Source organism: Fomitopsis serialis, assembly GCF_022376445.1.
Source record: "Fomitopsis serialis strain Sig1Antser10 chromosome Unknown B0H18scaffold_8, whole genome shotgun sequence".
Lineage (NCBI taxonomy): Eukaryota > Fungi > Basidiomycota > Agaricomycetes > Polyporales > Fomitopsidaceae > Fomitopsis > Fomitopsis serialis.
In genome coordinates, this window is record NW_025954968.1 from 49092 (window position 1) to 75597 (window position 26506).

The 26506-nt window shown below is 55.6% G+C and overlaps 10 protein-coding genes across 10 annotated transcripts; 6 read left to right on the forward strand and 4 right to left on the reverse strand.

Moving 5' to 3' along the window:
* Positions 1–2999: 2999 nt before the first annotated feature.
* B0H18DRAFT_982883 (uncharacterized protein) lies at positions 3000–5287 on the reverse strand. Its single transcript, XM_048044567.1, has 6 exons — positions 4930–5287; positions 4796–4872; positions 4562–4761; positions 4403–4508; positions 4115–4344; positions 3000–4065 (listed from the first exon to the last, which is right to left on the reverse strand). The coding sequence occupies exons 1-6, from the start codon at positions 5252–5254 to the stop codon at positions 3081–3083; spliced, it is 1923 nt and encodes a 640-aa protein (XP_047897722.1). The 5' UTR covers positions 5255–5287; the 3' UTR covers positions 3000–3080.
* Positions 5288–5325: 38 nt separating this feature from the next.
* On the forward strand, positions 5326–6778 carry B0H18DRAFT_982884 (NUDIX hydrolase domain-like protein). The gene is made up of 4 exons (XM_048044568.1): positions 5326–5637; positions 5688–5712; positions 5775–5912; positions 5984–6778. The coding sequence occupies exons 1-4, from the start codon at positions 5387–5389 to the stop codon at positions 6398–6400; spliced, it is 831 nt and encodes a 276-aa protein (XP_047897723.1). The 5' UTR covers positions 5326–5386; the 3' UTR covers positions 6401–6778.
* A 2222-nt stretch (positions 6779–9000) lies between these two features.
* Positions 9001–10924, forward strand: B0H18DRAFT_982896 (uncharacterized protein). The gene is made up of 6 exons (XM_048044569.1): positions 9001–9145; positions 9205–9705; positions 9757–10080; positions 10155–10277; positions 10341–10472; positions 10496–10924. The coding sequence occupies exons 1-6, from the start codon at positions 9056–9058 to the stop codon at positions 10502–10504; spliced, it is 1179 nt and encodes a 392-aa protein (XP_047897724.1). The 5' UTR covers positions 9001–9055; the 3' UTR covers positions 10505–10924.
* Positions 10058–10924, forward strand: B0H18DRAFT_982898 (uncharacterized protein; the record flags this gene model as incomplete). The annotated part of the gene is made up of 2 exons (XM_048044570.1): positions 10058–10080; positions 10155–10924. A coding segment is annotated over exon 2 (304 nt), but the record flags the coding sequence as incomplete, so codon positions are not given.
* Positions 10925–11148: 224 nt separating this feature from the next.
* B0H18DRAFT_982899 (uncharacterized protein) lies at positions 11149–13288 on the forward strand. Its single transcript, XM_048044571.1, has 4 exons — positions 11149–11348; positions 11410–12297; positions 12324–12339; positions 12396–13288. Exons 2-4 carry the CDS (start codon positions 11527–11529, stop codon positions 12821–12823), a joined length of 1215 nt encoding a protein of 404 aa, XP_047897726.1. The 5' UTR covers positions 11149–11348; positions 11410–11526; the 3' UTR covers positions 12824–13288.
* A 66-nt stretch (positions 13289–13354) lies between these two features.
* On the forward strand, positions 13355–14006 carry B0H18DRAFT_1208036 (uncharacterized protein). The gene is made up of 2 exons (XM_048036250.1): positions 13355–13567; positions 13618–14006. The coding sequence occupies exons 1-2, from the start codon at positions 13507–13509 to the stop codon at positions 13884–13886; spliced, it is 330 nt and encodes a 109-aa protein (XP_047897727.1). The 5' UTR covers positions 13355–13506; the 3' UTR covers positions 13887–14006.
* A 6-nt stretch (positions 14007–14012) lies between these two features.
* B0H18DRAFT_982901 (condensin complex subunit 2/barren) lies at positions 14013–17154 on the reverse strand. Its single transcript, XM_048044572.1, has 9 exons — positions 16640–17154; positions 16026–16587; positions 15604–15977; positions 15445–15571; positions 15091–15392; positions 14914–15031; positions 14557–14858; positions 14263–14502; positions 14013–14205 (listed from the first exon to the last, which is right to left on the reverse strand). The coding sequence occupies exons 1-9, from the start codon at positions 17117–17119 to the stop codon at positions 14182–14184; spliced, it is 2529 nt and encodes an 842-aa protein (XP_047897728.1). The 5' UTR covers positions 17120–17154; the 3' UTR covers positions 14013–14181.
* A 166-nt stretch (positions 17155–17320) lies between these two features.
* On the forward strand, positions 17321–18545 carry B0H18DRAFT_1115308 (uncharacterized protein; the record flags this gene model as incomplete). The annotated part of the gene is made up of 2 exons (XM_048033248.1): positions 17321–18382; positions 18450–18545. The coding sequence occupies 2 exons, from the start codon at positions 17321–17323 to the stop codon at positions 18543–18545; spliced, it is 1158 nt and encodes a 385-aa protein (XP_047897729.1).
* Positions 18546–19668: 1123 nt separating this feature from the next.
* Positions 19669–21503, reverse strand: B0H18DRAFT_1115309 (MFS monosaccharide transporter; the record flags this gene model as incomplete). The annotated part of the gene is made up of 7 exons (XM_048033249.1): positions 19669–19896; positions 19935–20050; positions 20105–20389; positions 20442–20667; positions 20774–20821; positions 20887–21280; positions 21337–21503. 7 exons carry the CDS (start codon positions 21501–21503, stop codon positions 19669–19671), a joined length of 1464 nt encoding a protein of 487 aa, XP_047897730.1.
* Positions 21504–24634: 3131 nt separating this feature from the next.
* B0H18DRAFT_982921 (Dak kinase) lies at positions 24635–26258 on the reverse strand (the record flags this gene model as incomplete). Its single annotated transcript, XM_048044573.1, has 8 exons — positions 24635–24936; positions 24963–25314; positions 25370–25396; positions 25432–25515; positions 25649–25730; positions 25794–25811; positions 25870–25959; positions 26027–26258. Coding segments are annotated over 8 exons (987 nt in total), but the record flags the coding sequence as incomplete, so codon positions are not given.
* Between the last annotated feature and the right edge of the window lie 248 nt (positions 26259–26506).

Here is a 26506-nt window from a genome sequence, read left to right on the forward strand (position 1 = left end):
CATTGAGGATGATGAGCTGAGCCATATGAACATTACTACTATGATACTCCCTGATGAATAAAATTTGGCTTGTGCAAGGTTAGTATTATTGTTAAGGCTTGACAAATGCTTGGTCTAGTCAAGCACAGAAGTTAGTCTCACAGACTAGTATGTATCAATACATAATACATATAATCATTGATAAGTGAGATTGAAGTGATAATTTGATGAACCAGAAAACAAAAGACACAGACAACACAACTGGGATCGTATTGCCATACATGGCCCACTCCCCAGCAAGTCATGCAATGGTGTGAATTGGAGCAGGAGGCTACAAAAATGTTTGGAGTGAGTGCATGACTGATTGATTTTGAATCTAGCTAACTATCTATGTTGTACACCCCATGCTTGACTTGCACTGGACAATGGGCCTCATCAGCTTGAAGCAAGAGTTCCTGCTGTCAGATGACAAAGTCACACAAGTGTGCATGTAGTGGGACAACTTCATATGAGCACACTTTGCAAAGGAGAGCAAGAAGATCTACAGTGTGGACAGCCAAGAGAGTGTGTCAACTGATACGATCAAAGAGTATGCCACGATTGAGCGGATTTGGTCAGCAAGCCCCATTAACCATGTAATGTCTGTTGTGTGTAATCAATTGATCAGGTATGGAGCCCCCCAGTCTATGACTAGTATGGCTTGCCCATATATTCAAAATCAAAATCAAAAACAGAGAAACACCTCTACCTCTGTAGACAAACATGATCATTTGACTGGGATACACTGACTGAGCTTCAACCAACTGTTATAGATATAGTAAGCTCACCTCATAGCCCTTCATTCAGAGTGCTTTTCATAAAGTTGAGCCCCGATTGAAGTGGCTGAATGGATAGCACAACTTGCTGGGGAGTGGGCCATGCCTGGCAATATGATCTCAGTTGTGGTGTCTTAGTCTTTGTCTTCATAAAGGCTCATTGATACAGTGCTTGGACACCATTGAATACATTTATGTATACTAGTCTGATGGACTAACTTCCATTCTTTATCAGGCCATGCAATCATGAAAAATGTGCACAAGACAACTTGGAAAGATTAGGATGTGCCAAAGTAGTAGCAGAGATGTACACAGTTATGGAGCCCAGTTCATCATCCTCATTGTGGCAATACCAGAGGACTGAATCATGAAAACTAAGTATACAATGTGCATATTTCTTTGACAAAAACATCTTTGACCCTATAGAGATATGACAATATTGCCATATGGCCAATAGCCAACAATATGTCAAATGACACAGTTGCACACTAGTTCTTTCACATTTGTAGCTTTCCTGTCTTGTTTCACTATGTCTGACACTTTTACTGGCTTCAATAAGTGAATAATAAAGTATACCACTTGCATGGTGGAAGACTTTCATATCAGGGAATTTGTGTAGGTAGTGCTTATCTAACTAAAAAATGACAGTAATCAGCATCAATTGCCTTCATTGAACATTCTCAATTTAGTAGGTCAACACTTCCCTATGTTAGAGTTTGTAAGTCAACCTGGAATTTATGCTGAGGCTGGTGCACTCATATGAGCTCTTGATTAACTGAATTTACTGTTTTACCAGAATCAATTGCAAGTATGACTTCTATACAACTCATATTTAGGGTACTTAAGAGCCATTATATGTATGGACTTATGACTGGATTAAAACACAACAATTGTTAAACAAAATGTTTGGATAGTTGAATAAGTAGTCTATACTCACTATGTGGTCTATGTGTTGTTACCTGGACCAAAATATCCTGCTGGATACATTGGCAAGCATGATCACTTATTGAGAGCCAGCCTGAAGCTTTGGTATATGACCATTGTGCAAATATAACTTTTTGGGTAAATTCCTGAACGAAGGGCTGCATAATAAGTGTACTATGTGAAAGCATGGCAGAGCAACTGAACCTCAATGGGTAGTGAGGCAACCTATTGCCCATGGGGTGTATGTGACAGTAGGTATCAGCAATACTAAAGCCATGAAAATAAGTCACAAGGCTTAGCAGTCCTGGGATGCTCATCCATGGACCTTACTCTCCTCCTCTCTTTGTTTGTGATTCCTTCATAGCATGTTGCTGTCAACACAAATATATGTAGAAATCCATGTAGCCTGCTAAATCAGTTCAGTGGGTATAGATGTTTGTAGCTCAGGATTTATACTGGGTAGACATTGCCAATAAATGAGGGCATGCATAGACTTCACAGGTTGTGTTACAGCTAACATTGCCAAATGAGGACCTCAGGGATCTGGCACAGGCATGGTGATGATTATTTAATGAAGAGCAAGAACCTGGAAATGAGAATTTTGTGATCAACATCACAGTTGTTTCCTTTCATAACAGTATGCAGTCTGCATAATTCTTGTAACCAGCCTGAACTTGATCTAATGTGTGCACAACACTGCCAGAACACTATAACCACACATATGTAACTCATGACAAATAACAAGGCTGCTCACTTTTACTTGCCATACACCATCACAAGGTGTGGTCATTGTGTCTAGCAAGTCATTTGATCCATGATATAGGGTCCTTTGCTCTATGAACAAGCTTCTCCCAGGTCAAAATATTGCTGCATGTTTGTCACTGTTCATAGTCTTGCCCACTTAGGTAGGCAACTCCAGTCATTGGACTTACTCATGATGTGTACTCATCAATTCAGTGTCTCCCAACAAACAAGACAAAGCAAAATCTACTTATACACTGATGTCAACACAAAAATCTTCCATTAATGCACTAATAGGTTATTGTATGATGTGTCTGCACAGCCCTCACCAGTGCTTGTTTTCTGATGCCCCATGTGTTGTACACATCATGTTTAAACCACCATGCCCAACACTAAAGTGTGATTCATACCATCTTTTGTTGTACAATGCCCAGTAATGACAAGAGATTCATGTGTCTTAGGTTCACAGAGCCTAGAACAGTCAGATGTTATAAGTCCTACATCACAATGAGTCTTGATTGCTCATTCCAGAATTCATTATATCTTGTTGCAAGTCATGAAACTGCATTGTGCTTTGATCCACATGACTGTGTTTGATGATACTTCAGAAGAATGGTTCTATCACCTCCCCTTTTTCCTTCCACCTCTGTCCACACTACTAGTTGGTCCACTACCTATTTCTATAGATCCACCTGCTGCCTCTGCAACCAAGCCTTGTCCAGCCTCAATCTTGCTTCTTGTTTCCAGTGTGAACATGATGTCTTGAACTTGATCCTCCAGCTCTTGGATTCTCTGAGAATACCTGTGTTTCTCCTGATTGGCTTGATCCATTTCAATGCGAGCCCTCTGCAAGTTCTCCAACAACCCCTTGCTCACAGCACGCTCCTCCTTTAACTCTTTGGTTAGCCGTGTGGAGAGCTCTGCACTTCTCTCAGCTTTCTTGTGCGCCTTCACAACTTCGGCTTGCACCTCTGCACTCCTCGCTTCCTCCGCTTGTGTATGTGACCTGGTGACAGTTTGCGCCCTTTGCCTTTCTTCGTCTCGTTCACGGCTGAGCTGCTGGACCACTGCGCGTAGGTCACCCATCTCGACCCGTAGGTCCGCTATTTGTTCTTCATAGAATGCGCGCTGCGAGTCGAGCTGGGATGTCAGCAAATAAGAATACTCGATGCCTATTGCTTCGATCTTCTCCGCGCTCAGAGCGTCCTCGCGACTGGGTCCTCGACGATCACCGCCAGCGCCGCGGGGTGCTTGGGATCCGATGGCCGACGCCGCGGAAGGCAGTTCGACAAGCTTGCCATCCGCCTTATTTTGAATGAGGCGGTGGACATAGCCGTCTGCCGCATAGTCCCAGACCCGCTGCGTCTCTAACTCGAGGGCGTAAAGATGTGTTGTCCGCGAGTAGTGTGCGTACGCATGGGCGCGACCATACCGACCGCAGCCAATGTTACCACAGATGAGACAGATCCACAAGTTGGTGGTGCTCTCGCATTCAACACAGCGCGCTGCGGGCGATGCGCGTAAGAAGGGAATCGAGCGGCTGGTAGCGCTTCCCGCGGGAGGATGCGAGGACAGCAATGTCTGCGAATAGCGGCAGACAGGGCATCTGACGAAATCAGCATGACGGACGTAGCTGAGAGACACAGAATGCACACCTACTGTCGCCCCATTTGCTGAGGCAGGCGCAGTGGAAAGTATGTGAGCAGGGAACGGTGACGAGACCGGTGACCGCTGAGTCCATCCGCTCCAGACAGACAGGGCATGTAGGCAGCTCATACACTAGATCTGAGCCATGCTGCGCCTCGTCGCGCATGAGGCTCTCCGTGAGCGATTCGTCACGTTCGATGCTGACCGACGCGACGCGGACGACATGGCATGTTTCCGGCTGTGCAGCGAGCCTTGAGAACGTCTGTATCATGAACTGCGGCGGAAGATGTACTCACCTCCATGGAGTTGAATGGCTTCCCATTGTACGCTTCGGCGAACTCCGAAGCATTCGATGTCGTTCTGAATTTTAGGAGGACAAGAGACCGGTTCGGGGCCGAATCTCTAGCAATTGACTCGTCAGAATCTTCTTAGTATATAAGAGGAATCAATCATACCGTATCATCCTTAACAACGATATCCCGTCCGTGGCAGGAGCAACAAAAGCCAGGAAGTCGGAGGGCGTCATCCATGCTGGGACGGCCAGGACTGCGAGAATAAGCCCTTGACTATCAGACACGACATTGGAACGTGAGGTCTTCGTCTGATGAGCATGTACAAAGGTGCTTTCCGCCCGGTCGTCTGTCGAGGCTCCAGACTCCGTGCCCCCGCAACATCGCGAAAATATGCACGATGCCCTCGGGTAAGTTTGTCGAGCCAGAAGCCGTCGGCGTCGGTGCAGCAGCACTAAACGTGGCTACTACAGGCTCTGTTTGCAGCGTTAATGGTAATCGAGGACATGATGACAATACTATGTACTACTCACCTCTGCGTCGCGCATCCGTAGCTTTCTCCTTTCCAACTCCCGCCTTCTTGGAACCTGCCACGCTCATGGTTTCGGACGAGCAATCAACCCAGTCAACCCTGATAGAACCGAAACGATAGTCTGTTGGGGTGACGTCGTCGCCGCTGGCCGGTTCGGTGAGTGTATAGCGACGGCCAGTAGGGCCCGGTTTGTGAGACGGCAAAGGCTGGAAAATGGAGGACGGGACAAAGGAAGATGAGACTGACGATGGGGGCGAAAAAGAGGTTGATGGTGTCGGTATGTTCGACCGAGAACGGAGAGAAATGCGGATGTGATAATTCCGCATGAGCTACGAGGCGGAGGTTGGGCAGAACGAGGCGTCGCGGGAAGACGCCCTGGGAAGTGCTCGCGCCTTCAGTATGTAAGCGGCCACATCGTGAAAGCCAGCCTCCAAGAGACATGGCTCGTCTCCACTGCAATGCTTCGGACCCTCACGATTGCTGCGACTGCAAACCCCTCCCCTGCGCGGGTGTCGTTGACATCGCCATTCACCCGGCAGTCGCTTAACGCCATACGATCCTTACTTGCCAATACACTCGAAGGCTCAGACATCCCGGTCGCCGAAGAGTCGCATGCCGCGGTCCTCATTCCTCTTTGCAATGTGGACAACAAGCCCGGTCTACTTCTTGAAGTGCGGGGGAAATTGAGGACGCATTCAGGGGAAGTGAGGTGCGTACGTCGTCAAATTGGTATCGCCGGTATGAACGTATGCATCACAGCTTTCCTGGGGGCAAGGTAGACAAGGCTAGTACATACTGTATCTGTGAAGGTTACCAAGAATCATCATTGACTTCGTTTTCGTTCAGACCGACGCGTCCCCCTTGGCAGCAGCGCTGCGTGAAAGTCAAGAGGAACTGGGTATACATCCTCAGCAAGTAGAAATCCTGGGGCGCATAGGTCCCGCGGAGACTTCGCTGAGCGGACTGCGGGTGTGGCCGTACGTCGTGAGTGGATTCTCCACCTGGCATGCGCATCCAGTGTCCACCATGTCAATCACTGACATCGCTCGATGCAGGGCTTTGTCCACCCTGCACGGCAGGTGGACGCATATTCAGAGCAAGCTGACGCCCCGGAGGTCGATGTGCCCTTACCGTCCCTGGCTCTCTCCTCTCTTAGACTTTCGCCTGCCGAGGTTGCCCACGCATTTCACCTTCCGATGTCTGCTTTAGTCTCACCGCCACGCCTACATACGTACCTCTTCCGCGCTGAAAGGCCTTACTTCGCCGTCAGCGTTGCGGACCTCGTCGCGGGACCTCACGCGGTACACTCAGGACCTGACCCCACGCCTTCCTGGATCAATGACCCTCAGCAGCGCGACGAGATTGGTGGTGGCCGCGAAGGGCGTCTCGAGGTTTGGGGACTAACAGGATGGTATCTTTCGGAATTGATGCGCTGTCTTGGGGTATACAGTGATCAGCCGAGCATTCGATGAATACGTTGTGCCATCTTTGTTTGAGCCGGATTGTTTGACTTGGCCACGCATGGTAGCGCCTGCACCTCAAACTGCGTTCAACACGTTCGACAAGGTTGCACTCTGCACGTTGTTAAAGTGAGTCGACACAACGAATGATCCCTCATCAGTTCGTCGAAGATCCATGCAGATAAAACGTGTTGCTGGTGAAGGATGTGGCTGTCTCGTGCACTAACGGGTCTTGCAATCGTCAACGCTAAGTTACTACGTTGACGGTCCTGATCAGCCCACTTGTCGACAAGTCCAATGTCTTGAAATCGCATCTCCTTCGTGACTTGCGTCTCTGGGAAACGTATGTATATGGATTTCACGAACGTTGTCCCAAAGAGTTGTGCGGGCATATCAGTCATTACATGGCTAATCACCATTAATCATTGTGCACTGCTGTGCAGGAAAGACACTCAGAGGTCCAATTAGCATGAGCGACAACACATGAGCCCGGTAGACTGGCGGATGCAACAGCTGGTATACCCGGGAGTGCTACTATATCTATATGTGAGTACATTATGCTTCTCGGAAGAGAAGCCAACGCCCTGGACAATGACACTTACAGTAATACGTCGGGTTCCACCAGGGATACCCATTCCCGCCATGCTGAATGGCACTCGTACTTAGGTTGCACACGGGTTGCATACGTCGAATTTACGGTGCAATACTGAAGTACTGACATCCTGAGGCTCCCATCGATTGCCATTATCCTCTTGAGGTATGTAAGCCGTGGCGAAGACCATCGTTTTCAAATGGCACAATGACTGTCAGTACTATCCGTCTCACGGAAGATTTATGAGGACCAACGGCCGGCTCATGCTCTGTCGGCATCGCTGTGACGAACATTCGCTTTGAAGTTCTGGAAGCTTGAATACCGAGCCCGGCATAACTGACATAATGCACGTACTGTCGGTCTGCGATATCCAGGTTCAATGTGTTACCCGGGCATCCAAGCTCCAGCTCCTCCAGGCTACTCAGTGACATACGATAATCACGGAGAAGCTATAATCAGGTGGTGTTACATGGCTGAACAAACGGAACATCCGTTTGAGGCGTTCGTAGGGGGTTGTATACAGGCATTTCCTACAGCTCTGTGCATCGATCGGCAAAGTAGAGCGACGACTGACAAAGACACACGGATAAACAAAGTCAACCAGTCGCCGTTCCAAGAGGGGTGTCGGACATACAATGCCACGAGCTATGCGATTCGCCTCAAATGAGACGGTCGTCGCACTGCAGAGGGTTCGGTAACAATGTCCGTGGCGTCGGAGTCGCACTTCGTGTTACGAGGGATTGCTGTATTTTGGGCGTGAATACCGCTACGTCTGGGAGTGCAGTACAGCATGCGGTTGCCCCTGTGCGTGCACCGTCATGGGCTCATCGAAGGCGCGCTCGTCCTGGCCGAGGCTGCACACAGCTTGCAGACAATGTCGATAAGTTGAGGGGACGAATAGGACATGCATACGATATCTATGACTGTGACGAGCGTCTTCAGGAGCAGACGGACCGGACGACGATATGATAGTACGTACTTAGTAACTTGTGAGTACTTAGAGAGGGATGGCGGTGGCGGTGTACTGCGCTCAAGCGTGCTTCTGATCGAATCGGGCAAGGGTGCCACGATTCCGCCGACGCAACTTGCAGACGGACTCTACCAAGACTCTACTGTACATATCTCCCTACCATTGTCATGCCTTCCGAACATAAACCTCGCTTCATCGTGCGTACCTAGCTATACCACCACACAGTTGCCTTGCAGTGGCAGTCGGGTGAGGCTGGAGGGGAGGCTGCCTGAGATGTGGATGCACAGCGTGGTTTGCTGTGGCGGCGCTCGTTGACGTTCAGTGCTGTGCAGCCTGTGCACTTGAGCGGCCAGAAAAACACCATCCTCGGCTGCATTGGATAATATTATACTAACAATTCGCCGTAATGCACAGACTTTTCAATAGCGGTTAGAGCTGTCGTCTCGACGGCTCTTCCTTTGTGGACCGTGGGTGCTCACACCGCCGCGACCACTCTACCCACCATGGCTTGTTCCACTCTCATCCCAAATAGGCATGCGGACCTCCTTTCATTTGTCCTTCGTCCGTCGAAGTAACCTGCTTCTCGCTGGACCTTCTAGGACAGCCCCTTGTCGCCCAGACTTGCCCTGCCCACGCCCCACCACATCGGGACCGTCTGTCTGCGCCGACACCTCAAGGTATGCGCGGCTCCGATGGGCCACTGCCTCCACGTCGAGTCACCTTTCCGGCACGTCGCGAAGGCGCGGCATCTAGCCATATCTCCCCGCATGCGACGCCGCATTCGTTTTCATCCCCAACCATAGTCCATACCGAGAGCAATTGTTATCTCCCTGGTAACGTTTGAATCGTCCTCGCTCAACTGTCATAACTCGAAGACAGCTAGTGGCAGGCTCACGAGCAACTCCGCTACAAGCTTCAACGTCAGCGTACGTTAGTAACGGCTGTATTCCGTTCCAAAAACTCATCTCATTGGTTCTCCTGTGGCTGTAGCGCCCTGCCCGACTTATATATAAGCCTACCGTTGACACTGCCTTCCACCACCTTCAGCACCCATCGTCCATGTCTGGCCCTACTTGTGAGTACAGTTGTAGTCTGCTTGAGCATCATGCCTGTTGCTCACATTGCTCCTGATCTTAGCAGCAATGCACCTCACGGTCAGCACAGTCCATTCGACGGCATAGCCCAATCGCGTCCGGTGACTTCTCTGATCCCTTCGATCCCGCTGTTAGTTACATCCCCATGGAATTCTGAAAGGTCGCTCACTACTCGTCTTCGCAGCCTATGGAATTCTCTCCGATGTCCGACTTTGGGCACTCTGAGCCAAGCAGTTTTAGTGGCCATACGCTCGACAACATGGGTTTCTCTGACGCCCAATACGCTCCTCCATCCTTGCTCTTCAGGTCCCCGACCGACGACAATATGACATCGCCCGGGTCGTACATGTCACCCTTTCCTTCACTAGACGACCCTCTCGGCACTCCAATGCACCTACGGCATCCTCAGATACAAATTGACACAACCGGCTACACCTCCCACTCGTCATCCCAAACGACCCTTGATGGGATGGTTAGCCCTTATGAGCCGCTCGGCATGGGCTCGCGCCGTCCTAGTTTGGCGACGCCTTCGACGTCGAGCTCTCACCTCGCGACTCCCGAACACTCGCCGGGCGAGTCGAGTCAGGCACACGGATACTTGAAGCCCAACGCTTCGCCCATCTCCCCGTCCACGTCGTTGACAGACATGTTTGAGCAGCAGGTGGGTGCATCCTTGCTCGCTGTGGTTTCGCCTCTTCTAACGCACTTTCAGGCGATCTCTCTGCCGAGCGAATTTAATCCCCCGGGACGCCCCAGACAAGCTTCCCGAACGGTTACGGAGCTCGCAAGGGAACTATTGTTGCCCTCCGATGGAGAACTCGTGCCGCAGAAGACCTACCGTCCTCATACGCAGAGTGACCGGCGCCGCTACGTCGAGGAAGTCGAGCTGGAGGAGCCTATCATGTTCTTTCTGCAGAACTCTCAGCGATGCGGCATATCCCTCCAAGATGCCTTGAACGGCAGGTTCATGAACCTTGCCGGTAGAGATGACCACATGTTCGTCAACCGTGGGCCGTCCGTGTCAATTCGACTCATGGTATGTGGTGGACATGCGGTCTATGTAGCATCGGGGACCAAGTTCGAGCAATGAAGTCTAATTGTGGCATATAGTGGCCTGGTTATGCGCCTTGGAGCAGGCAGATTCCCACAAGAGACTTCCGCACCCCTCCTCAACCTATCACGAGGGCCAAACTGGCTAAGAATGTTGCGAAAACCATACAACGATTCATTCAGGTATGCCTCCCACTCAGTTGCATGTCTGTGCTGCGTGTAGCTGGGTTCTAACTGCGCTCTCAGGATATGGAGCAACGCCCGATGGAGGAGGATGCCCGTCCTGAGTGGCGCGTTGGCTCTGCGCACATACAGCTGCACCATCTGACATTGGTCGGACTGCAGCACGTCTCTATGGGCAGCTGGCAAGCCTACGTCGTCTGCCGGCGGGGCCTGTCCAGGCGATTTGATTGATACCCCACCGACCTCACTATACCAATGTACACTTTGATCTTTCTCCTTGCATCGCTCGCCGTTCTGCCCTTGTTTTTCTTGTGGCCTCCGTTATTCATGCGAAGGACGTGGAAGCTCGTCCCGAGGCTTGTCCAACCATACGTCACACCTGTCGTTCATGGACATGACTCTGGGAGGGGTTGCTGCGTCCCGGACATCATCTTTTTGCCACTGTTCTCTGCTGCTCTCTCATGTCTCCCCGATCTGCATGTCTGTATCCACGCTTCTTGCTTCGTCCTGTCCTATGATGCTTTCCTCACCTCGTCGACTCAATGGGTCTATGCCCTAGGTTGTGATGTTTCTTGTCGATACGGACACGCTCTGAACCCCGCTGTATCAAATGTGCATTGAATGACAATGCAAGTGAATTTTCAAAATTGCAGGCTCGATACCATCTCTACTATGTCACGCTGGTCGATGTTCCAACTTGAATAGTCTACACCACACATTCAGCGGTGGTGATCGAGTAACCTATGTGAACATCTGTTCTTCATTCAATGTACTCAAGGTATGCCTATGCATTACGGTAGACTTCTAGGCTTCCAAGCTAACTTGGTGTATTTCGCCTATGAGCGACTCTACGACCTGTACACGTGCGTTTCGGAGATCGATTAGTTGCCAGTGGCACTGGCAACATGTTCCAGTCAAACGTTCAACCCTACCTACCAGCTACCAGTGGCGTGCCCCCACTCAACAAGGTTGTGTTTTGGACCTGCCTACTAGTGAGTGGCGTTCCAGGCGGGCTACTTACTCAGTGAGCCACTGGACCCTGGTCGCCTAACACATAGCTAAGCACCGGAGGCAAGTTTCCACTCTCATTGCCCGTGTGACATAGTACTCAACGAGACAACGACGATTTCAGATCTTTCGCAATACGCTGGATCCTGCAGCTATCCCTCGTTATACCAAGTATTTCTTCGCCCCGTAGACCGAGGTCACCGACGTACCCTACCCCAGGCTCCTGACCACAGGAACGGAGATGTATACCCCTCGGTTACCTCTAGCGCTCACTGACGAAGTCATCGGCTACCTCCATGACGACGAACGTACGCTGGGAACCTGTGCTCTTGTCTGCCGAGGGTGGCTACCCGTGTCGCGCATGTACAAGTTCCGCGAATTCGAGGTTAACCACCGCCGCATGGCCCAATCATCATGTCCACTGTTGTGCGACTCGGCACCCACGATCCTGCCGTATGTGCGGTGTCTACGTCTTGAGTTATATGTTCACGAGATCGATCGCGTTGCACTGAAGTCGACCTGGCTTGACACGCTACCCCGCATGCGGCTCGATCAGTTCACTGCTCTTCAATGCCTGGAGCTATCCCGTCTTCGCTGGGAGGACCTATCTCGACAGTCGCGTGACTGCCTCTTCGCCGCCTGTCGTCGCATTCAAACTCTCATCCTACGGGGGCTCAAATCACTCGACGGTATAGAGCCGGCTCTGGAAATGCTATTTGCTGCTCCGCTTCTCAAGCACTTCGAATTGTCGGGCGTCGAACCTTCCAGTTTGAGAGGCAGAGAGGATGATCGAACAATTTTCGACCACAGTTCGCCTTTCTATGCTGACAAGAAGATGCCGGTAACTCTACGAAGTGTGGCCATCGGCGCTGGAGTCTCGTTCGTCCTCGTCGCTCTCGACCACTTCACGCCAGTGTTACAAGTGCACACATTATCTGCGATCTGTCTCAGATTGGGGGAAGCAAGCGATTTGGCGATGTTCGTGCAATCGTGCGGAGCAAGCCTAGAGTGTGTCACGTATCCTTCGGCTACTCGCAGGGTACGTCTGCAGCAGGTAAGCACTTCCAATCCCGTAGCTGGGATACAAATATGCTGATAATCTCACAATAGCCATATTTTGTGAGACCGGTGGTTTCTCGCATAATACCTCACTTCGTACGCTGGAATTCACCTTGGATCCCTGCGAAAGCGCCCCGCCAATGCTGTCAATTCTACAGCAGATATCATCGAGTGTAATGGAGAAAGTGCGCATGGTATCCACGCCGCAGCATCTCCGGACGATGGATTTCGACGGACTGGCATCGATTCTTCAAAATGGTCCCTTGTCTGGTGCCAGACTAGATATCGATGCGGTCAATCGTGCTATTGTCCCTTCGATGGAGGCCAACAATCTTTTGCCTGAGCATCTCGGTTGGCTTGTGGCAGAGGACCGACTGATATTCACTCACACCGATATTGCCTCAAAGGATCTGCCCACTCCGAGTACCCCTCAATATGAATGGGCCGATATGGTTTCTTTCGATTCGCCACCATCTTGAACATGACAAGACGGCCTCGGCCTGGTGGTTTCCGCTGATGTGTCAAGTATACTTTCACCGGAATGTCCAATATGCATTGCAGACTTACTTGCGGCATTGTTGGATGCATGTACGCCTCGGGTTAACCGACAATGTCTAGTACTGTGATAGGAATGGGCGATGAATCCTGATTTTTGCACATTGTGCGCCTGTCGGTGATCAAAAGTAATACACACGCCTGCAAAGGATCCGAAGCAGCGTCGCGGCCAGTTCAATTCATTCAGGAAATGACGCAGCTCTTATTGCGTCACTTCTTGAGATTCGCGACGCAGGTGTTTACGACATGCCTCTGGATTGTGATCATATACGGATGATCGCTTGTCCTGTAAACAGTGCACCCGAGGGTGCTTTCTCATGCTTTTGTTCATTGTTGTACTTTTGTTCGTCCTTGGGCAGCCTCGGCCCGTAGAAGTTGAACCGCTTGCCCCAGAGTGGAAGGTCTTGTATTCACGGAGATCCACGTCGAGATGGTTCCTCGCCTTCAGACCTGAACACGAAGAGAGAACCCATGCTTTCCCTTAGTATACTAGCGTCCGTCCTTCGGTCAGCATTGGGGGCCCGGCATATAAAAGCAATCGCCACGGTCTCTTGATGTCCAAATCAGCTATCGTCTCCCATCGAAGCTGGCCGCTCAAGCGGCCGCAATGTTGACGCAAGGTGACGTTGCTGTTGCCTTGGTGCAGAAACAGGTCATGGTCGTGCAAGGTATGTAGTTAATGCGGCATCGTACGGTCTGTTCATTGAATGCTTCCTAGGCGCGCGCACGCACAACATGCGAGAACGCTGGCTCGACGTCCACATATTCAGCCCCTTCGGCGATCGCCTGTTTCTAGCATCCAACGTCACTTCTGCTCGCATCATGTCAACCGATATCCTCACCATCTTCCCTTCCGACGACGCTATCCATCTACCAGCGGATGGCACCCTCGAATTACATCCCAAGGCCTTCTCGGAGTTTCTGGAGCTCAGGGATCGAATGCAGAAGAAGTATGAGCAACTGCTCAGGGAATGGTTCAAACGCTAGTCGCATCAGCTTATTGGTCATGCTGTTTCGTCTTCGTTAGCCTGACTGACCGCTGCACTGTATCCGTAGACATCACCTTGTTGTATTTGCATCTGAGCTATGGCGGATATTACCGCACGCTGAGTCCGATCTGTGAGCGTGGAGACAATGTGTCCTACCCAACGTCATGAAGTAGAGACAACACTAATCAGGGAAGTAGCCAGTAATAAGATATCATCATAAAGACCGAAGCGATAGCACTTATACGCAAGAGATACATCGAAGATACGCGAACAGAGAAAACAAGAAAGACGGGTTATGCCTCTGGATCCCTGTATACCTGCAATGAATTGCCCTAGTCAGCTTTGTGCCGGATTCGACAGACGGCGCACATCACCTTCAAATCCCATATCCTGCCAACTTTCCGCTCTTCTTCCTCGACAACTGCCCCTTCGTCAGCTTCGTCGGATCGAATCTTAAGACCACGCTCGTTCGCGAGATGCAGCAGACAAATGAAACAGAAACTGGTACTGATTTCCTCTAGTTTGTCTTTGGGATATGTCTTCTGCAATCCAGAGATGACCGAAGTGAACTCGCGAGGTTCATCAGGATCGGTCGCGGGTCGGTCGTCAACGTCCTGGTGTAATGTGTCAGCATAACATTTCTTGTCGCGAAGATCAAGCTTCAATACCATAGCATCGTCTTCCTCAGCAAAGTCATCAGCTTTCGGGACAACGATGTCCAAGCCCTTCCATATATTCTCCTTTAACTTGCGGACATCGACTCGTTTCGCACGCTTCGCGTAGTTCACGAACTCTGGACGGACGCGCCGCGTTAGACCCTGAGTTGCAGCAAGGAGATCTTGCTCTCCAGGTTCGATAATTGTGCCATTCGCGCCGTCGGCGCCATCAAAGACGTCGTCAAAACCACCTGCCTCGTCGAAATCATCGTGGAAGAACTGTGTGTTGAACGGAATCCCGCCGTCATTCGCGGCTAAGCAGGCAAAAGTCAGACTCCTGAGTTAAATTCGGTCGGAAGTTCCACGCACACTCATCACCATCCTCTCCTGCTCGTCCGGCCGCTTGCTCAGCAGCCGCTTGGGCCCAGAAGTTCTCATCGATCTCTCCGTCGCCCCGTGCTTGTACACGGCGTCCACGCATCTTCAACTGCATCGAAGAGATAAACGATCAACATAACGTAACAGTTGAATGTAAGCGGCACGTACAGAGAATTCCGGCTTGAGGAATAATGTCACGAGCTGGCGACTCGAGAAGTGCATATCGTCGGGGAGGGTCTGATCGGTGCGCCGTTCCCTCTCCTTGTCTTTCGCAGACTTCCTCTTGCTGCCTTTACGACTGGACCCCTTGGCTGAGGAAGAACCCGGTAATGTTATACCTGCGCCGCGCGTGACGGGTACAAAGAGCTCCTTCGCGATTGTCTTGGGGTCCTTCTCGGAAGGCGTTAGAAATCGACTTGAATGCCTCCTTCTTCTCGCGTTTAGCTTTGGGGCTGCTTCAGAAGCTTCCGCTGAGGTATATGAGTGAGGTACAATTGCGCTCGAAGTGCATCAACTACTCACGTCTTCTCACAACTCTACGCAGCTTCCAATGCTCAGGACCCGCCCAATTCTTCAGGAAATTCTGGTCGAAGTAATCCATCATGAGGCCGCCTTCACCCCCTTCAGTCATGGCCATGACAAGATCACGCTCGTTGGGTGCTCGGCGAGGATCAATGGTACGAATGCGCCAGTATGAACGCGCTCTCCTGAGGGAGCATCTGACCCATCTGGCTGAGAGTTCGGGTCCATATCGTCTCCAGGAGCGAAGTCACCGGGGACGTAATCGTCCGTAATTGCTTGATCGCCTACGAAGAAATCCTCAACCGGAGGCCCATTCTGGTCTCCGTCCATCTCCATGGGAGCTGCCAAGTCCTGCGGATCATCCCCACCAAAACCATCTGGCTCGTCATCGTCACCACCATCATCGAAGTTGGGAGACTGGTCGCGGAAAAGTGTCGTGTCGTCGAATGAAAAGTCTTTGGCGAATGAGAATCCCTCCAACGATTGACAGACTGCCATGCCGTCGAGGGCGTCCATATCAGGCAAGAACTGCTCTGGAGACCCGATGAGTGATTGTTAAGGTCATAAAATGCGAGACTCACTGCGAAGATAGCTGAGATCCACCAAGTCTTCAGGCTCCATCAGGGGTTCGTCTTCATCGCCAGCCGCGCCCATCGCATCGCTTGCGTCGAAGACAACGCGCAGAGAGCCTTGGGGGCCCTCACCCAGGCTGAGGTGATTCATCAATAGACCCTGAGCACCACCTTCGTCGAAATCTGCGCAAGTCTTTCGGAAGAGAGGATCGACAGTGAATTCAAGGTCCAATTTCTTGCTCCGCAGCTGAGTGAGGCTCTTTGCAAGCGTAGACTCCGGACGGTGAGTCTTGCGCTTGCGCTGGCTTTGTCCTGGCTCTTGACCGTCGGGGTTGTCTGACGCTGCACCGTCATCGTCGCCCGGTCGTCCTTCGTTGGCCAAATTGCTAAGAAGCTTCCCGGTCTCGGTCCCGACGCTGTCTACGCGACTCGTCCAGATCTTTACACATCCATCGAGTGTACACGACGCGCGTTGAAAGTTGATAGAATTGTCTGTGTTGTTACGCAGCAGGGACATGTCATGGAAATAGTCGATAAGAGCAAAGTTCCACGAATTGGCTGCATTGATTTTCTACAGATACATAAGAAACGAAGCGAGCGGTGTAAGCGACACTGATGCGTACATTGTCCGTAGCCATCTTCATCCACTCCTCAAAGTTGGAGCTCATCACGTCGAGGGGAACATTGATGATTGGGGCCTGAGCAACAGAGAGGAGTTGCTGTTTCTGCCTGGCTTGCGCAGTCGTACCTGTGGAAGCCTCTGCACCACCCTGCTCAGCAGCCGCGCTGCTGGAAGAGGGTCCTGCCTCGGCCGTGTCGGATATTGAAGCGGCCATCGCAACCTTGGCTGACTTGCGGCGCCTACGTTTCTCTGCCATATCGTCGTTGATGTTAACGGATTGCAGGGGTGCGCGACCTGAGTCGGAAGTGAAGCTGTCTTCGTGATCAGGGGCATAGACGTCGCTGAGGCGTTTCTTCGACATTGTTCGCTGCATCTGCCGCGGGGTGGGCGCGTCCTCCTCGGGCTCGGTGTCGCCTTCACCGTCGCGTGCGTGCGGGTTCTCGCGTATTGTGGATTGTCGGGCGATACGTGAAGGAGGCATGTTGGCTTCGAGGGCACTGCGCGACGCGGTCGATGGTGGTGGTTCACGTTCAACTCCGGTCACGCGTCTCCACGCGTCGACGACACGCACGTGATCGCCCTCGTACGCCACCGTCGCGGCCGATTTGAACTGGAACTGGAACTTGAATAGGCTACGTTTCCACTGCGCACCGCTGCAAAGTCGTCCGCAAAATCACAACATATGGCTTCTTCCCATGCACTTGACGACGAATCAGAAGCCGATGACCCTGGCTTTGCAACCTTGCCTGCCCATCTCAGACGTCGCATTGACAGTGCCTTCGATGAGGCGGTCAGCTCTGGTTTAGAACCCTCGAGGAAGCGACGTAGACTCGCCCCACATTCAGACTCAATCAACGTTGCACCGTCTTCTGAACCTGGAGGATTTGTTCTCGACGAGGCTGAGCCAGGAGGATTTCTTCCCGAGGGCGACGACCAACCAGGAGGTTATCTCCCGGATGGCAACGACCAGCCAGGAGGTTTCTTAGTCGACACCCCTATGCATGAAGACTCTGCGTCAAATCACGCCGCTTCTACCCAACACATCGGGACTACGGACAGCGAAGAAGACGCGAAAATTCCTCTGTCTCACATCCCTCACGCGCTACAGCTGCTTGATCTCCAGCCAGACGACGAGGACGTCCTCGCTGTCTTCAGACATGCAGCATCGGGCTGGGAGGACAAGACACACGCGCGTTCGCGCCAAGATATCTCCGACGAGCAATTCGTCAGCAGAAAGGACTGGCGAGCCGTCTGCGCTACTCTGCTCGGTGGCGACGAGGACGACGCAGACACCGGCACCACCCGTGACAGACGCCTACCTGCCGCAGACGCATATGACGAGGGTGGTGAGCTAACCCCGCTCGAGAGCTCAGGCTCTGAAGACGAGTATGAGGCCAGCGAGCCGGAGGTAGATTCATCCGACGCAGGCGACGATGCCTCCGACGACGAATATCAAGAGGGTGGGTTCATTGCCACCAGATCCAAGGGCAAGCAGCCTGTGTCTGCACGCACGTCGAAACGGGCGTCGCACTCAGCTCGCACTAGTTCACCTGTAACATCCGATGACGATACGAGCAAAACCCGTAACCGCCCTCTTACCACTCGGCAGCGCCTCGAATGCCGTCGCACGTTCGCCTTGTTCTTTCCTGACGTGCCGGACTCGCAACTCGACAAGCAAAGGATCATGATCAAGGACATAACTCGCGTCGCAAAGCTCCTCAAGGAGAAGATCACCGCGGAAGAGGTGTGTGCTCATGTGTACATTCCGGATCTGCTCACTGACGGACACTCCGCCATTCTACGCACCCCAGACGCTCGAGATGCTCGAGATGTTCGCCAGCTCTGCCGACAAGTCGATGAGCCTACAAGACTTCGAGCGCATGATGATGTCGGCCAAGCTGGCATAGCGTGTGCCTGAAGCACAACCGCACACGTTCCAATACATCGAGATGTCGTCTAGCCAGCATCCACCAACAAACCCGCTAGCATTGACAATGACATGGGCGTCGACGGCAGCCGCCTCCTCTAGACGTTGACATTATCTGACTATCACCGGCAGCGGATTGTCCGAGGCCGATACTCCCGGGGCAATGCGGCGTGGCTCTCGTACGCAACCGCCCGCACTAACACTCCTTGGCACGGCACCTCGAGTTCAACCCGTCTTCCTTCGATCGCTTAACACACCGGTACGCCCCTCGGCGGCCCCGAAGCACGATAGAGCGGGGAACGCGTGGGGAATCGAGGGTCACGGCCCACACGGAACTCGTACTGTTATCGCTTTAGCGAGCCTCGCACTGGCACTTGGCTAGCCTTCGAATCGCAATCACCACCGCGTTGACCCTCCAGCGTGTACATGATACATAACTTGCATACATATGTGAGGGTCCCTCCTACCGTTCCCGGAGGACCCGGCTGCGCGGAGTCACGACACTTATCGCGGGGCTCGCGCAATGGGGTCGAAGGTTTGACCGCATCGTCACCCAGTGCCACGGACGACTCGGACGGGCGCGTCTCCTCCGGCGGATTCATGAAAGCTCGGATCAAGTTCGGTGCCGGGGAATCCGTGCAATCGTAAGGTTGTTTGCTGTGAGCTTCGCTAGCAAGACGTGCCGTTGTCGTTCAGAGTCGAAGGAAATCCCACATTCCGCTTGAAATCCACCGACGGCATCGAAACTCGTCAGTAGAAATCGAGTTTTACCAACTTCAGCCATTCGCGACCCCAGTGCAATGAGCCGACAACACACAATGACCTCGACTCACCTTCAGGCATCTTCACGTCGAGTGCGTGGGCCACAATCACGCCGAGGAAGGATGAGGTGAACATGAGCAGTGGTGCCCCGACAGCATTGCGATTACAACCCGAAGGAGAGAAAACCGAAAACAAAGACAGCCTGCTAATCGTTACACATTACAAAGTCGTCAAGTTAGCGTATCCGGCGTAGAGGCCCATCGTCCTTAACATTGCGGCCTCCCCCACCTCATCAGAGCATCCAACCCAAACCGCCCCTCAAAGCGTGCGCACGGGGGCGCTCAGACCTTTTCGTCGACGACCTTCTCGTCGTGATGGCGCTCCGCGAGGTGGTCCGCGGCATGGACGTCGTTCGCGACGAGCTCGCGGCGGTACGCGACGCTCGTGAGCGGCGTCGAGTTCTGGTAGAGCAGGTCGATCTGCTCGAGCGACAGGCCCTTCGTCTCGGGGATGAAGAAGTACGTGAACACGAACGCGCCCGCGCACGTCGAGCCCCAGATGAAGAACACCTTCGCGCCGAGGCCCGCGTTCCCCGGCCCGTGTTCACCAGGTACGGCGTCGCGTACCCGATCCCGAAGTTCCACAGCCAGTTCGACGCGACGGACATGGACATCGCCTTCGCGCGGACGTTGAGCGGGTAGATCTCGCCCGTGATGATCCACGCTGCAGCGGCCCATCAGCATAGTTCCGATCATACGGAGCAAAGGCGGAACGTACCAATAGGACCCCACGTCGAGGCGAATGCGGCGATGTACAGACAGGTGAGGGCGATGAGCGCCTGCTGGCCGGCCTTGTTGTCGACGGAGATGGTGACGCCGACGATGGCGATGAGGAACTCGCACATCGTCATCCACGCAGCACCCCAGAGCAGGAGTGACCGACGGCCGAAGCGCTCGACACCCCACATGCCGGGGATGGTCATGAACACGTTGACGATGTTCGTTGCCACCGACACGAGGAAGGCGTTCTTGATGCCCGCCTGCGAGAAGAAGGTCGTGCCGTCTGCGCGCTGTCAGTCACACCGAACCGTCACAAACGCCGCGTCATGACTTACAGTAGAAGATGAAGTTGATGCCGGTGAGCTGCTGCCACGCCTGGATGAAGATACCGGACATGGTGCGGAGGAAGATCTTGTTGTGCGAGAAGCGGAAGCAGTCGAGGTACGAGCTCTCGCCGAGCGCACGCTCCTCCTCGAGGTTGGCGCTGATGTCCGCAAGCTCGACCTCAACCTCGGGGTCGGTGGGCGACAGGCCAGTGAGACGACCGAGGGCATTGGCAGCCTGTCATTCTTGCCATTCTTCACGAGCCAACGCGGTGACTACGAGCAAAACATGGGTTCAAATTTAGCGAAATGGCACGGAGATGCACGGAACGCGATGAACACACCTCAGGGAGGAAGAACATGCCGGTGAAGACGATGAACGCCCAGATGAACTGGATGGAGGTGGGTATGCGCCATGCGGCGTGGCTGTTGCGGTCCTTGTCGCGTTGTTGATGACAGACGCGAGGAGGAGACCGATGGTGACGGCCCACTGGTAGCCGGCGACGACGGCGCCGCGGATCCATTTGGGCGCGCACTCGGACTGGTACATGGGGATGAGTGTGGAGACGAGGCCGACACCGAGACCGGCGAAGACACGGCCGACGACGAAGGTCGCGATGTTGTGGGAGCCGACCTGGAGGGCGACACCGAGGACGAAGACCAAGCAGGCGAACTGGATACCGTGGCGACGACCGATGATATCGGCGACGGGTGCGCCGATGAGGGCACCTGGGGAGGGGAGTGGAATAAGTGTGGTTACATGATGCGAGGACGCGCCGATGCTCACCAAAAAGGTACCGGCGGAGAGGATGGAGACGACGAGGGACTGGCGGGAGGAGGGACATAATAGCCTTGATTACACGAGGTGGTGTTGAGTATGTCGGCGGGGCAGGGTGAGCCGAACAACTTGAGCCAGTCGAGCATGGCGATGATGCCGCTGATGGTTCCGGTGTCGTAGCCGAAGAGGATACCACCAAAGGCGGCAAAGGCGGTCATACCGATGCCGGCGAGCTTGTTCGTGGGGGCGTTGGCACCGATGCCGATGCCATTGCCTGTTGCGACGGGACCGGGCATGACTGCGTGAGGGGATGGGGTGGCGGTGGCGGGAGGGGGAGGGAGTGCGCGCACGGGCCGGGGGAGGGAGTCGAGGGAACAACGACGACGAGGGGGAGAGGGGGCGGCGCATGGCTTTTATATGCTTTGGATGGGGACGGGGAGGTGTGGACGGATTGGGATGGGCGCCCAACAAGGCCGCATGGATGGGAATGATGATCAAGGAGATGGATCGGGTGCCAGGCACGTCCGCGCGTCCCAGTCCCCGCCCCCAGACCAGACCAGATGTGGGGGTCCGGGGGTGGCGCGCACTTGGCCCGCCGCCGCCCGCCCCCGGCCTCGCCGGCTGGTACGCCTCGCTCCCCTGCCCTCCTCTACTTGGTATGCCCTCAACACTCCCACTGGTAGCACCAGCCCTGGTTTGATCCGACGCCTGTCTGCGTCACCCGTGTGGCTAGCACGGACGCCCACAGCATGATGGGCGACCCCGTTACCCCCGCACCGATCCCTGCATTCCGCACGTCGCGCACACACAGTATTTCCGCACGCGACGCGTCCAGGATCCGTGTCCCGTACCAATCCCGTACGCCGCAAGAACGGGGGCCGCGCGTGCACGTTGAGCCTCCGGCCAGCGACCGACGTCGCAGGAGAGGAAACGCGCTCTCGGGATGGGACGATCCACGTCCCGGCTCAGGCACGTCGCGAAAATTGCGCGCCAGTCGACAACCGCGTCCGCTCGCCACCATCTCTACGCAGGGCAGCGTGATTGCGCGGGCGAGATGCGCGCAGGGGCCGCGTCGGACGCGCGGGTCGACGCGTCGGACGCTGTTGACGCGTCGCGAAGCGTGCAGTAGATAAGTCGGCCTTCGCTTCGTCGAAGGCGAAGCGAGCTGAGCCGCCGGACCGATTGAAGCCCGCCCCGGGATCTTGGGTCCGTGTGCGCCCTCCCTCCATTGGCTCGCGGCACACCCAACCGTCCTGAGACTCGCCGCCGTTGAGAGCAGCTGACCGCCTCGCGACACGCCGACACCGGGGCTGTGTGGCCACCCTTCATGAAAGGGAGCGAACTGACGCATGCCCGCAGAATGTGGGTCGGATAGCTTCCGGGCCTTCCAATGCGCGCGCGTGAGTATGCGATCGTTCGATCGCAGCGTACCCGCCCTCGCGGCTGCGCGCGCTGTGCCTGTTCATGCACGCAAGTTCCTCCCGCCTGTCCGCCGTTTCGTCAGCTCGCGCGCAATGTTCTGGCAGCAGAAGATCCGGGGCAGCCCACGGGGTTCTCGGTGTGCTCTCGAGCACGGCGAGCGGGGGCTGAGTCACCGTACCGCCTGCATCGGAGAGTAGGAGGTGTCAATGGCAAGTCTCAGAAAATGAAAACTATGTTCGGTGGCGGATTCGCCGTAGGGAGGCACACGCATGTGATTGCTCCCCGCAACGGCGTCTGTGCGGGGAAACGAAGCCAAGGCGTTCGGCCTCCCCAGGTCTCCCCGCACAGCGTCCCCGCAGAAGCCCCACCTCCCCGCCAGACACAGGTCCCCGCCGCCCGTTCCAGTCGAACCTCCTAGCCCCTCCGCCGCCCGTATGCAACCCTCGCTATCGCTCCAGCCAAGGGAACACGCGCCTCCCACGCCGCTGTGCGCCTGCAGGAGAACCATGCGCACGTCTGATCCCACGTCGCTGCGTCGCTGTTTGCCTTCCTGCGTGACAGGCCCCTGCGAGATCTTGACGGCGTACGCCCTTCTTCGCACATCGATGGACGTCGCCCGTCGGATTCTGTCCAGCGCCTGCCGTGGGGCTCCCCGTTTTCCCCATGCAGCAGGCCCGGATCACGAAGATTTCAGGTTTGGGGCGCGTTCGAGGCGGGCTGATGGCTCCCACAGGACGTTGCGCGAGTGAGTGGGATGAAAGTCGACAGCGTGTGGGTACTCGGCTACAGCGCAGGAGGCTGTCTCCCCGCAGCAGACCCCGCGCCGCCCGCGACAAGTGGCTGAGGGCGTGTCCGCACGAAGCGGAGAAGGGCACGGGGCCGGGGAGCGGGGTCACCCGCCACGCCTGTTGACAGATCCAGATTCCCGCCCCTCTCGATCAGTCGAAACCTTCTTTGCTGCCGTGATCGCTCCACCCATGTACTCACCGCCGCCGAGCCCTCCGCGTACGGCTCGTCAATATATGGTATCTGATGTTATATTGCTGTCGAGCATTGCTGTGCGCACACAATACAATTTCATTCGCTACATATCATAGCCGGACACATCCATACGCTACACAACACCGCGCGCTGCCATTAGAAATACATGTCTCCCAGACCTTCAAATTCGCCCTGGCCTCGGGCCACTCGTCGCCGCGCTCACGCACTCGCGACAAAGCCCTCGAGAATCGTTTCACGCCCCACGCACCCGGGTCGGGCACCTGCTCCTTCTTCAGCCTGTCCCCCTCCACGTACGCGCTCCGCCCCGCCTTCGCCTCCAGGTCCCGCGTCTTCAGCGCGGCCGCCCCGCCTGCGCCACCGCGCCCTGCATGTCCGAGCCCTGCGACGCCTCCAGCGCGCGCACGAACGCCTCAAGCGGGTCTACCAGCGTGCGCGACGGCGGCCGCGCGCGCGTGTACGTGTACAGCTTCGTCAGCGCGGACGACAGCGCCGCCGCCCAGAGGGCGGGGCTCAGCGTGCTCGCGTTGTTGTGGTGCGTCTGCAGGCCCTGCGCGAGCGCAGAGAAGAAGATCCTGCTCCGGTCGTCAGCACACCTGTTCCGAACAGCACACAATCGCTGCGACGCACGAATACAGCGCTCCGCTCGTCCCGCCCATCTGCTCTTCCGCCACCTTCGACACCGCAATGACAGATCCGACGACGTCCGCGCCCGGATCTGGCCGCTCTCCAGTGCCTTCAGCACACCTGCAAGGTACACATCAGACACTCCCCCACCGCACCGCCGCACAAACCACGCACCGTTCGCGCCGTCCTTCAGCGTCAGCCCGCAGTCCCCGTCACCCGCGATACTGTCCATCCTCGTGATCTCCGGCTCCGCCTCCACGATCGCCTTGCACGCTCTCCTCACCGCCGCGTCGAACGCCTTCGCGTCCTCCGCCCGAAGCTTCACGCCCTGCGCGGCGCCCGCCGGGCGCGTCCCCGCCGTCTGCTTGATCTGCTCAGCGCGGCCGCGGGCGGCGCGGCGGAGGCCCACTTCCAGCCCGGCACATCGGGCTTCTCGTCGAGCAAAGAGAGGAGCAGGTCCGCCGAAGGCGCGGAGGAGTCTGACCCGTCGGGGAGGAGGAGCAGCGTGATCGAGAAGCCGGGCATGTTCAGACTCGTCTGCCCGAGCGAACGCAGCTCAGCACCAGTCCGCCTGCAGTATCACAGACGCACCATGAACGTCCCCGCGAGCACCCTCTCGATCACAAAGCCCTGCTTCTCCAGCGCCGCCCGCGTCTCCCGCACCACGCCCGGCAGCTCCAGCTCACTCGTCCCCCCAGGTTGTTCACCAGCAGCACGACGCGGTCCCCGCCCTTGAACGGCACGAACGCGCGCTCGGGGTCCGCCGTGCCCGTGAGGAGGTCGAGCAGCTGGGGGACGAGCGCGGCGAGGGGCGGGACGGGCGCGAGGCGGCGGTTGCCCGGCTCGTTGTGGATGCCCATGCCGATCTCGATCTCCGCCGCGCCGAGGTGCGACGCGCCCGCGGCGGTCCCGGGGACGTGGCAGTGCTCGAGTCCGACGCCGACCGTCCCGACGTGCGCGGCGACGTACGCCGCGGCGCCGTGCACCGCCGCGAGGCTCCCCCCGCGCTTCGCGAGCGCGCCCGCGACCTTGTAGACGAGGCACGTGCCGGCGAGGCCTCTGGGTGGGAAGCGGTGAGCGGGGCGGCGGGGCGAGAGGGGAGCGAGCGACTCGCCTGCGGCCGACGATCTTGCCTTGGGTCCTCCCGACGGCGACATCGTCCCCACGATCACGAACTTGACCTTGTCCGACTTTTCGGGGTGCTCGGCGGCATACTGCTCCCTCGCGAGACCGAAGTTGAGGATGTCACCGGTGTAGTTCCTGCATGACCGCACTGAGCATCGAGCGGTACCACGCGCGTCGGAAGGGCTCACTTGACTATGATCACGGTCCTGCCAAGGCGGGTAAGGTGTCAGTCAAGGCCGCTCAGACGAGACCGCCAGGGCGGACGCACCCCTGTTCGTTCTCCACGAGGTCGATAGCCCTGCGGACCTGGCTCGTGTTCGGCGACGCGAACACGGTCCCGCACGCAGCAGCTAAGCCAGAAGGGCGACACAGTGAGCACCGCGCGGGGGAGGGAGGCAGTCAGGCGGACGCACCGGTGAGCATCCCGTCGCCTGCACGCGCACCCGCCTCAGCATGACATCCTCGCGCGCGAGCAGCGCAGGCACTCACCGACAAAGCCCGCGTGGGCGGGCTCGTGCCCCGCCCCACCGCCGCAGATCAGCGCGACCTTCGAGCGGTCCTGCTTCGCGACATACACCACTGCGCGGGGAGGAGACGGGGGCCGCGGGTCAGTGAGGGGTGCAGGACGGCGCTTGGCGGAGCGCACCTTTATCGGCGACGTCGAGCGCGATCTGCGGGTTGAGGGTGCAGAGGCCCTGCAGCGACTCGACGACGAGGTTCTCGGGGGCGTTCAGGAAGTGTTTCGCTGAGGGATCGTACACCGCCGACTCATCATCAGTCTCCGCCAGGAGTGCACGCAGGGAGCAGCTACGCACATTGGACAGACATGATCGCCGTTTAGCGGGGGTCGTAGTAGTAGTGTGGTTATAGATGAGGCCCTGATACGGGCTGTGGGTATGCGGTTGTGGCGCATCCGCGCACTCCAACGGTCCGTCTTATACGAGCACAGTGACCAACGGCGCGCCCCGCCGCCGGGCCCTGGCCAGCCAGTTCGTGTGACGGGAAGGATTGGCTTGTGACCCCGACGCGGTGTCCCGAGGCACCAGACCCGCCGCGCCCCTCGCGATCTCTCCCCTGCCGCGAGGGCCAATAGGGACCCACTGCGCTCGGCCACTGAGTGCTGCTG